The sequence below is a fragment of the Apteryx mantelli genome, chromosome 1 (genome assembly GCF_036417845.1).
Source record: "Apteryx mantelli isolate bAptMan1 chromosome 1, bAptMan1.hap1, whole genome shotgun sequence".
Lineage (NCBI taxonomy): Eukaryota > Metazoa > Chordata > Aves > Apterygiformes > Apterygidae > Apteryx > Apteryx mantelli.
In genome coordinates this window covers 198004382-198015267 of record NC_089978.1, presented here as the reverse complement: position 1 = coordinate 198015267, position 10886 = coordinate 198004382, and the positions used below count along the sequence as shown (strand labels likewise).

The window sequence follows — 10886 nt, the reverse complement described above, 5'->3', positions numbered from 1 at the left end:
ACATGGGCTGAACTGCAAAACTTGATTGAATAAGGATCTAAAACATGGTGTTTTAACAGGATGGTAGTGTAACACTTCTGTCAGATACTATGCAAAGAAAGAACTTGAATCTGAATCTCCTCTCATATTTGTTATTAGTTGATTATCAGCTTCCTGTGTTCATATTCTATTTCTCCTTTCCCACTCTCTCAAAACAGTCCAAGCAAAAAAAGGACAAAAAAAAAATCCCAAAGAATCAGAGAACAGAAGTCTATAACAACAGTAAATATCTCACCTTAAGCTACTAAGGAAGACACACATGGATGAGATTTCATGTTCTGGGGGATTCTGTGTGGTGTATCAGGCTATGAAAACTGTAAGCAACCTCATTAACTAAGCTCACATAGTAGAGGAAAGCCACAGGGGTTCTAAATCTGCTAAAGCTTTGAATCTTTTTCTTCCCCGATTTTAGCTGCACCTGTTTGTCAGAAAATACTGCATTAAAGGGGGAACACAGTAGAAATTCAGCTACTAATAAAACAGCAATTTAAGTTTCAAGACAAATTAAGATTTAAGTGTAATTCTGTAATTTGCTGAAAACGGCTTACCTCAGACTTGTGCTCCAGTGGAGCACAAGGTGGAAGTATATGCAAAAAGATGCAAGAGCTCTATAATTTGCTCCAATATCCTCATTACAATAATAGTTGTGATTAAATTATTCAATGTAAGCATAAAATAATCTGTCATCGAGAGTGCTAAGGTCCAGATAAATAGTTATGCTTTAATCTCCTCTACATGAAAACAATAATAATAAAAACAAACATCTAACTCATTAAAGATACTTAGGAGCCCTACTCCCATCAATTTCAATGCAGAATGCAATTAAAAATGAATATGTAACACAATCTGCAGAGTGTTTAAAATGCTTTATTTAATAGTGTTATTGCTGTGAGTTTAGCCATCATTTCAGGGAGTTATGCACCTGAATTAGGCCGAGGCAAATTTATTTTGCACTTGGCTGTCAGACTGATATGCAGCAAAGCCTCAGTCAAAAGACAGTTACCTGGGATTAACATCAACACCCAAATATCTGGAACTGGTTGAATAATAAACCAAAATCCCGGTCTGTAAGATGAAGCAGTAAACATGGACAAAAAGGTATAGCAGTACCGTTCAGCAGCCTCCAGGCTAATAGGAGGAAAACAGTTTAGTACTGAATAAGCTAGGATGGTTCAGACAAGGACTGCCTACACCAGATCAGAATTTCTTATTTAATTTGAAACCCTAACTTAACCTTGCTGCTATTTGGATTTGTTCCTTGTAACTGGCTACACATGCAGATGGTTTTTGTCTGATTGGATCTAGTTGAAGGAACAAGGCCATGATTTTTACAGCCACTTCACAGTATGACTGTAGCCATGTGCCAGCTTCAAACATCTGCCCTTTGTCAGGATGAGAGTTAATAGAAGCAAAACCAGAAGATATCTTTACCAACATAAAGCCTGTGGGAAATGTGGGACAGCATGTCAATGCTACATAATACTACAAATGGAGGTTCCAAATTAACTGAAAGTCAAAATTAGTAGCAGATTTTCCATTTCAAAGTGCTTCCTAAAAAGACTAGGAGGGTCATCAGCAGATGATAGTGTCAGAGAAGTTTTCTGTATGTCCCGTTCTCATTCAAAACTCCAAATCTATTTCAATAACATTGCTTATCTCTTCTGAGAGACTAAATGTATAGAAGATAGTACACTGTCTCAATAACTAATGAGATACATGGATATTTTTAGCTGACTGTTAAATGGTTGTTAGTCTTTTGGCTACGTGAAAGAATATTTAAGGCTATTTTCATGCCCTATACCAATAAATATTGTTAGATACCAAATCATGTTTATTTACTGGTCATTTTGTTTATTTTATTGGTTATTTTAATGCATTGGTTATTTAAATGCTTAGTAGCTTATCAAAACCTTTAGCAACTCAGATAGCAAAGAAAAGAGGTATTTTTAGATAGGCTACACAAGCCTTTTCAAAATTTGTTTTTGTTTATAATGCATCCCTTCTTCCATCTGTGCTATTTTAGGAGTGTTCTAGCATGGAAGAGATGCCCCAGAAAGTCTCCAGAAGCCTTGTGGTGTCCTCCCCTGGGAGGCTCCCCAGCTCGATGCATTTTCCCATTGACTGCAGAGGGCTTTGGGTCAACCCATCAAAGCATTGACTAAAATACTTCTGTGTTTATCTGCTTTGTTCTGACTTTGAATTCCAGATGCTTATTTTCATGTGACATTACAGAAGAATGTTTAACTTCACAAAACAAAAAAGAATCAAAACTTATACTATGACAAGAGAAAGTATGTTTACATGTATCATCCTTAAAAGCTTGCATTCTCATGAATGTGCAGAGATTAGTCAGTTTTGTCATCAGCATTTAGTGAGTATAATAGCATAAACTGAGCTCTAATCCTGTGCAGGGAAAAAACCTACAGGCAGAATAATTTGTTCCACTGTCAGCTTTATTATGACATGCTGCATTACATTCTACATGCTACATTAGATAGTTCTAACCATGCAGCTGTTAAGAGCTAAGGCACAAGTTCTCAGACCTCTTTAAGTGCCTAACTCTACTGAAATCTATAAAATAATTTATGCACCATAAAGCTCAGTTTTGGCATGCCTAACTGTTAAGGGAATTGACACCAGAAAGGAACCCACAGTCTGAAGTATAATCAGTTTGATCCTTTATAGGATGCGCTGTGAGAGCTAGACGTCTAAGAAGGAGGTTTAGAAATCCCAGCACATAAGCTGAGGACCATGAAACACAGCCAGCAGGAAACACAAAAAGAAATAAATAGAAATCCAGAAAGGTGTAAGACTGAAACTGTTCTCTCTTACAGGAGAGCAGAAGGAAGGCAGTTTGATCTTAGAGCTGCAGTTGATACAAATTTATACCAGATCTCACATAACCTGCATCTCTGGCCTCAAAAGGAGAGGGATGCTAGCAGAAGAGTCAGAAAGAGCACCTAGTTCAGTTTTTCCTATGAGAAGAATGTGTGTAGGGTAACCTCCTACTGTGGTTCAGCAAGTATCTCATTACTGTGCCATTGTGCAGATGATGACTAGCATGCTGCAGATCTCTGCTACTTTGTCCTCACAAAAACATCAGACCTGCCAATATTGTGTAGAGAGGGAGAGAAAGACTGAACCTTGATAGATATTTCTGAAATATTTCAAAGCCCAGTTTTGTTGTACTGGTCTGTCCTTCATTTGTTGCCTACCTGGGCTGTAACAAGTAAGAATTATACTTCTTAATTTAAGTTGGATTTGGAAGTCTTCCTCTGAATGCAGACTAGCAGGATGGCACTTGAAAATTTTTTTAGTCATTGGAGAAAAAAACCCTCTATCTCTCAATGAAAGGAAGCAACATCTGGTACCTATTTTGTACTTTGATAAAAAGATAGTGTACCTTTGCCTAAAGGAGAAGTGTGTCCCAGATCCAAACCAGGGCTTATGTACCTGGCTTGGAGAGGCAGTAGGGTATAGGCCCCTCTGACCAAAATTGCCATCTTCACAACTGATGCGCAAGTGCTACTTACCTCAGAAACAGCTAAATCTTACCACAGCTAAAGTCATCTTCAGGAGGTGCCCTTCCTCTCTCACACCCTCCAAGCAGGTTAGCTTTAATTTAATCATCTCTGTTCAATGGATAAATTGCATGGGAGAAATCTGGGCCTGGATCCCTGGATCTGTGTTTGGATATCAAGGAATACTGCAGTGTGTATACAAGATTCATTAACATATCATAGGCAGTTACTATGCTTTAACATATATGTAGAAGAGTTTGAAAATTGTTTTACAAACTGGTGAGTCTCTTTAGTTATTATAAGCAGTAAGAGCGTGGCCTTAAACAAGATAGCAAGAAGAGTCAGAACTAACATCTAATCAAATGCTGCTCAGAAAACATTAGGAGACATTTTGTATCCCATTAGTATGTACCTCAGTCCTACAGTATGGCAAGTAGAACATGAAAATGAATCATTTTGACACCTTTCCCTCAAAAATTCCACCACAATCAGCACTCTCATTTTAACAGACTGCATGTTTCTGGCAGAAAGTTGTTCCATCAAAAAATTTTCAACTAGAATATCTCTACTTTTCCTCGCTATCAAGAATGTTCTTTAGAAAATTTTTAATGTTTTTCCTGCATCTATTTTTTGAAATAAATAGTCTGAATTTCATTTAGTTTTTTTTTTTCTTTTTAAGAACGAGTATTCTAAGCTCAGTTTATTTCTTATTGATTTTCTGTGGTGTAGCCATAGTCTCCTTTAACTTAAATGGAATTTAAAATATTTCTATTTACAAAGGAGTTCTGACAAAAAAAATAATTAAAGCTTTTCTCATTTGCCTCCAGGAGCTCCATTAACATAGTGCTTGTTCACCTTACAATCTTTTATTTCACATATTTATTATGACAATAACTCATTGAGGTTGAATATGAGAATAATAGCATATGTTTGAGGAATGAAAAGCTCCTAAAAGGTGTAAAATCACAAAGGTGTAAGCCTGATAAGATTGATAAGGTTCTGGGCAGAGTTAGAGAGTATGTTTCAAATGTTTGCCCGAGTCAAACAGAAAAAATAGGGAGCTGAAATTAGGTCTCATAGGCCTCTTAATTGTATTATGATTATTTGTCTATTCATTATCTAGCTAGAGATGCTAATATAAAGACATGATTTATTGAACATGCACATTATATATATATGTATATGTATATGTATATTTTTATATATATTGTTACAAACCAAATAATTTGTAATTGTCTCATGCAAGTAAATTCTATTCCAAGAATACATAACCCTTGGGAAGCTGGGAAGCTGCAAGTTCACAGAGTGCCTTGGAGACAGGCCAAGTAAGCTTCCTGCTCTTAATCACCTCTAGAAGAGCATTCTTCTGGTGTTGACTGGAAGGAGAGCCTTGGCAGTATTTCCACCCTCTCCAAAGGACTGCTCTTACAATGGTATTTGGGACAAATATAGGTCTCTTGTCGAAGATGATAAACCTGCCTGATCCTGACTAATTGCATCTCTGATTGCCAAGGGGTGCTTTCATTAGCTTTGTCTTTAAAAGACATTGGAGTATTGTCACAGATTCAGGATAGAGGTAGATCTGGGGGAGATGGAGTTCCTGCTCCCAGCATTATTTATTAATTTTACTTTAAATAGTCATAGGATAGAAGAAATAGGAAGGTCTTTGGTTGTGGGATTAGAACATATGCCTTCTTTTTCTTGGTTAATATCCTGATCACCAGAGCACTGCTTGTTCTTTTTCTTCCCTGTCTCCTGACTCTTGTGCTCCTTTCTGCCTGGTGGGGGACTCAAAGTATGAACACCTCCAGCATGATGGATGTGAAAGGGGAAAAAATGGGCGTGAATCCACCCAAATGGAAAAGAAACTAGATCTTCTCGCTCCCATCCTCGTTTTCTGGGAGAAAGTTCTATCCAATAAGTTATCCCACAAGAGGTAGCTATGGATAGTCTATCTTTTTCTTTTTAAAGAGGAAAGCAGTGAACCCCACTCTATTTTTTTTCCACCCACCGTCATGGTTGTGGCTGTCATGTGGACAGAAAACTGGCCTCCAGCTTCTCTAAGCAGTCTAATCTCAGAAGATGGGACAGAGGTCCAGACATATTCCTATGACCTGTGTTTCCTGTTGATTAACTCTAAATAAGGCAGGTCCTTATTCAGAGCATGGGTCTTTGACTCAGCCTTCAAGGTGCCCCATTCTCCTCACGCATTATGTAAAGAGCATCAGGCCATTAGCTGCAGATTTTGGATTACAAAATCCTGGGTCCACACCATGCCATGTTAGTGAGACACCTTCAGCCCCCAGCTGGAGATCATGCGAGTCTTTTTGAAAGCTCCTCTCCATCACCCCTCTCAACTGACTAACCAGTCCTTTGACTAAGCAGCCATTAGAACAAACTAATGAAAGGCAAAGAAAGCAGGCAGAGCACTGCAAACCTTCTGCATAAGACAAAATCTGCAGAGTCCCCTGGACGTTCATCAGCTACTTTAGCTTCTGTACAGTCAGTTCCTTCATAACCCTGATAGCAATGACAGACAAATTTCTTTGACATTATTTCCAGATCTTCATTTGATGCTTCTCCTCTCACAATAAATCCTTGGTCCTCTGAAGCTTCTATTCTGAAGTTCTTAGGATTCAAATGTAAATATGCCTGGGCTTTCCAGGTTCTTCGTACACATCGTCCGTTGTCCTGACAAAGATGCCTACTGCACACTTCAGCAGCTGTTGTTACATTGATAATGTAGGGCCCTAATTCAGAATCAAGGAATTGTTGCACTTTTGTGCAGTTGCTCTGTAAATAGTAGAGAAGAGAATTTAGCTGATGTGAAACTAACCACTCTATTTTTTTCTCTTTTTCAACCTGAAAAATGTACACTATGCAAGCAGCCCTCATTAAAGCTGATTGAATTCATTCAGGATAACTTAACTTTAATTAATTTAAAGGATTATTAGAGGGTTTTATACAGGAAATATAACCCAATATAGAAGTGCAGATATTTGCAAAGGTCTTTAGCAATTTGTACTCCCCAGAAAACACTACAGCCTGAAGATCCAGAAAGAAGCCATGATGCATGCTGGAAATGCAGGTCATGACAGCATGATAGTGTGGCAAGAGTGTGGGAGTCAAGACCTGATGGAGGTGCTCCAGGAGCTTGACACAGCTGGAAAGAAGCTCAACCCTCCTATTCACATTGACTCTGAGAGATGCCACAGCCGAGTATTCATAAAAATTGGCTGATGCAGTTGAGTTTGCTGAGGACAACTGAACACTTATCTCCAGCCATTCCTTCACATGCTAGCTAGGTTTTCTATACTATCTGCCAGTAGAGAAGTGGCCCAGAACACCTGTTTCACAGGGCTTCAAGAACAAAGTCCTTTCTCATGACAAAGTTTGATGTGTGGGTATCCAGGATATGTTGCAGCCTCAGAAATCAGTCTTTGAGTTTAATGAGGCCAGATCCAGTATCATGTAATCCAAAGTCCTTCCATCTGATCTTAACAGACTGCTTCATCTGACATGCCCACAAACAAGCGCAAATGGATTTCCCATAACCAGACAAATTGCTGGGCACCCTTGTCCTAGTCCTGACTGATCTGCTAATCAGGCTTTAGCTGATTTACTGGTGTTTTGTCCAGCTGGAAAGGAATCTGCACAGGATTATAAGTATTGAGGAACTGTCTTCCAGAATGCCTGGTGTTCACCATTGGTTTCCTTTCCTACCACTGGTGGCCTATAAGCCTCACAATGCCTTGTTGAGCCAGGAGGAACTGGATGTTCCATAGTAATCCTGACCAAGAACAACAAAGACTGATTATGCAGTTAGCTCTGCTGGTACCGAGTACTCAGAAGAACTGATGCAGTTAGACCCTGTCTATTAATAGGATAAAATGAGGATGTTACGCATTCCATTTAAATCAGGCACAGGCTTACCTCTGAAGAAGTTAAATTCATGTCTCCCCAAATAACAATGCCTGCAGCTCCCAAGGCGGCACTCTCTCCAATAGTGCTAATAAGATCTTGCTACGGTGAAAAGAATAAAGACATGACTGTCAGAATATTTCAGCATTTCACAGCTTTTCTAAAGCAAGCCAAGATCTTGTTATGCGACAGTCCTTCAGAGTGCATTTTCTTTTCTTACCTGTCCCTATAAACTAATTTTTATTATAGCTCAAGGTTTGCTTTCTGGAGTACAAAGATAATTAAACATAGGTTGATCTTTGCAAATTCAGGTACTGCCTGAGATGCTGGTAATAAGCAAGTTACAAATATTGGGAAAAGAATGCATTTTAATTAGCTTTGATGCAAAATTTAACTGTAATTATCTGATATTTCGGCATTTACTAGGAGCAACTAAAATCTTTTTATTAAAGTGGGATTTTAACATGAGAATTCCCAAAATCATTCCATGAGTTCATATCTTGCTGATAAGGGGAAGGAGAGAGTTACTTTTCAATGCCAATCAATTATTTTCCAGTCCCACTCAAATCTGAAAGCTATGATTCTGATGGCGTGCATTATTCTTGCTGCTTTCAGTAGCTTTCAGAGCTCACTTAAGTTCTTATACAAAGCCTATAAAAAGTTATTGTAAATAGACACAAATTATAGGAAGGAGAATGTTGGCATTGTGCAATCTTTAATGAAAGAGAAATGCAACAATCTGGGAATCTTAAGAATTTCAGTTTGAATTTTCATGTTCTTTCTATGTTTGTGTCATTAGAGATGTCTTTCATTGTACTTTTTCCTCATATCACAACCTTTAAGGGGAGGGTATTTGGTGCTTGGCTGTTTTTCCCTGATTTGAACAGTGATTACAGATCAGTAACAAGTGAATTACTATGCCATAAGCATGACATTTTACATTGAAGGTGAAAGATCATTGGTGTGCAAGTGACTCCTTAGTCACCATCATAGATTTAAGGGAGACTGCAGGCCACATGAAGAATCGAAGTAGAAAAATTGCACAGGAGTTGGTTGTCTAAAAGGGGAAAGAGGTGGAAAGTGATACACAGCAGCTGTAGCAGTCCTTAACCTTTACCTATCTTCCATCTATCCTCTTCTTGCAAAGCTAAAGGGCAAGCTGGATAAAACCACCAAAGCAGGTGTCTACACCTCCTTCAATGCTGACCAGGAGCTATCCACTGCAAGTTACTCATCAATTTTGCAATGTCCTCCCCTCTGAATGATTCAGAGCTACCTTCATTCTGAGTGACACACACCATTCAGAGTTAGGTCAAGAAAGCTGTCAGGTTTTGGAAAGGAAACTCTCTAGCACAGACCCAAAGTCCAATGAAAAGGTGGTGTAGATAGCCAGAGGTGCAATAAGTCCTAAGAATTCCCAAGAGGCCATTGCTTTCAGATGACTGTTTTCTGTAATCTCTGTGTTTTGTCAGGAAGTGAACTGCATTGTTTCCAGAGTATGCCCCCTGTCACACGTGGTAAATTAATAATCCAGAGCGTGGGTGACCACAGAATGGATATAAATGATTGGGTACATTCATGTCCCCCAGCCCCGCTCAGATCAAGTGAAGGTTTCCCTTATGCTGGGATACTCTCCCACTTCCTCCTCCGCCGCAACATACAACATGCACATTGCTTCAAAAGGCACAAATGGGCCCAAAGTCAGGTCTTCAGCCAAGAACAGGCACATGCCTTCAAGCTGGAGAGAAGTGTAGTCCCTTACTAGGAAGTGTAGTAAGTGATAGCAATGCTGGGGAGGAGTAGGATCTCATAGAGGGAACTAAAACTCCTTCCCACACAAGGTGCCAACTTTGGACTGTGTACCTCAGCTGCAAGACTGAATATAGCCTTTATAAAGTGGACACAGCTCACTCTCTGAACTATAAAATATAGAATTTGAGACCTGTTGGTAATGTAGTCACTCTCTGCAGGGGAGAACTAAGTCAGGGTTGTGACAGAAAAATTAAGCTGTTTTTTTGAAAAGAAGACTCCTGGTTTCAATTTCCCATTCTGATGTGACACTGAACAAGTTGCTAACATCTCTGCCTCAGTTTCCCTTCTATAAAAGGGAAAGCTATCTGGGGATTAGTTAGTAATTGCATACCTGAGCAGAAGAAAGCACATCAGGGAGGATTAATGTATTAACCATCTCTGGTGTACTACATCAAACTGCTGAAATCCTTTTAATCCCTTCAAATTAATGTTTGAGTATAGCACAGTGATGAACTGAAGCAAAAATCTACATATTTGAGACCTAAATTTTCTTTCAGAACATTGAGCTCTTTAAAGCATGTGGACAATTAACATGAATCAGCAGAGCTGGCCCAGTTAGGAGTGTTCCCATCCCAAAGCACCATCTGCAAGAGTGGTTAAAGCATTAATGTAGCCCACATTGTTCCAGCAATAGCTTACCGTAGACAGAAAGAATAAAGGATCATCTCTATAACCTAGTCGAGTGTACACAAATACAGGCAAAGCATAATCCTGAGATGTCATGGAGGAAATCCTTATGGATTCATTCACCCTAAACTGAGAAAAGTGCAAAATGTTTTGACTGTTTCCAAGGGATTTCTTAATGCCAATGGAAGGATACAGGGCTGCACTGCTATCCCAGAGCCAGGAAAGTTCATTGTTCCTCAAAACTTCACTCTTTGGACAGGAACCACTGTAGTTCTGATCATGGAAATTGTAATTGTGACAGTCAGGGTATAAATAGTATCCCCACAGGCCCTTTGGTCTGCTTTTCATTCCTAATGTAATTGTTTCCTTCATAAAAGCTTTTGCACTTTCTTCAAAGGAAAGTCTGGCTAAATGCTCAACATCATTTGCTGAAATATTCCCTTGCAATTCAGAAATAAGTTTCCTGGACTTTCTTCTGTAAACATCTTTTGTGTCCCAGTTGCGAGCCCACTGAGGCCTCCAGTACTCCCAGTCTATGACAGCTAATACATTGAAGTCCTTAGCTGGGATGTAATAGTTAATGTCACGGCCAGCTTTTTCCAGATGAGTTTGCAAACTGAAGTTCTGGGGTAGACCACCATTAACAGGGATTTCCTGTGATGTGTACCAAGGATAATAGCCAAGCCTATTAAAATAAAATATGGTCACATTCTGCCCTCTTGCTTTAGCTAATGGGCTTCCAATTATATGGAACATTTTCAAGTTCAGTATTATGTTGTATCTCAGGGAGCACAGGTCCGTTGGTGCATTCCAGGCAGCTATAAAAGGTTTTCTCCGGAAAACTGGTGGTCGGGCTGGTTTCAGAGCAAGAGAAGAAGTCTGGATAAATGTTATGCACAGCCATGCCATGAGTTGAAACATGTGAATGATGCATAATAGTATCCCATTTTCTGGCAGTATTCTCAT

The 10886-nt window shown here is 39.1% G+C and overlaps 1 protein-coding gene across 1 annotated transcript; it reads right to left on the bottom strand.

Annotated features, from left to right (window-relative positions):
- Positions 1–416: 416 nt before the first annotated feature.
- HYAL4 (hyaluronidase 4) lies at positions 417–10886 on the bottom strand. Its single transcript, XM_013956462.2, has 5 exons — positions 9933–10886; positions 7494–7583; positions 5998–6353; positions 1043–1167; positions 417–457 (listed from the first exon to the last, which is right to left on the bottom strand). The coding sequence occupies exons 1-5, from the start codon at positions 10884–10886 to the stop codon at positions 417–419; spliced, it is 1566 nt and encodes a 521-aa protein (XP_013811916.2).

What these genes read in the sequence shown, in the direction of transcription:
- HYAL4 (XM_013956462.2), bottom strand. Translation starts at nt 10,886, where the DNA reads ATGAGAATACTGCCAGAAAATGGGATACTATTATGCATCATTCACATG. An exon ending in CTTTATTCTTTCTGTCTACG is followed by an intron (nt 7,584 to 9,932) that starts GTAAGCTATTGC and finishes TTTTCACCGTAG; the next exon opens with CAAGATCTTATTAGCACTAT. An exon ending in TGAATTTAACTTCTTCAGAG is followed by an intron (nt 6,354 to 7,493) that starts GTAAGCCTGTGC and finishes TACTATTTACAG; the next exon opens with AGCAACTGCACAAAAGTGCA.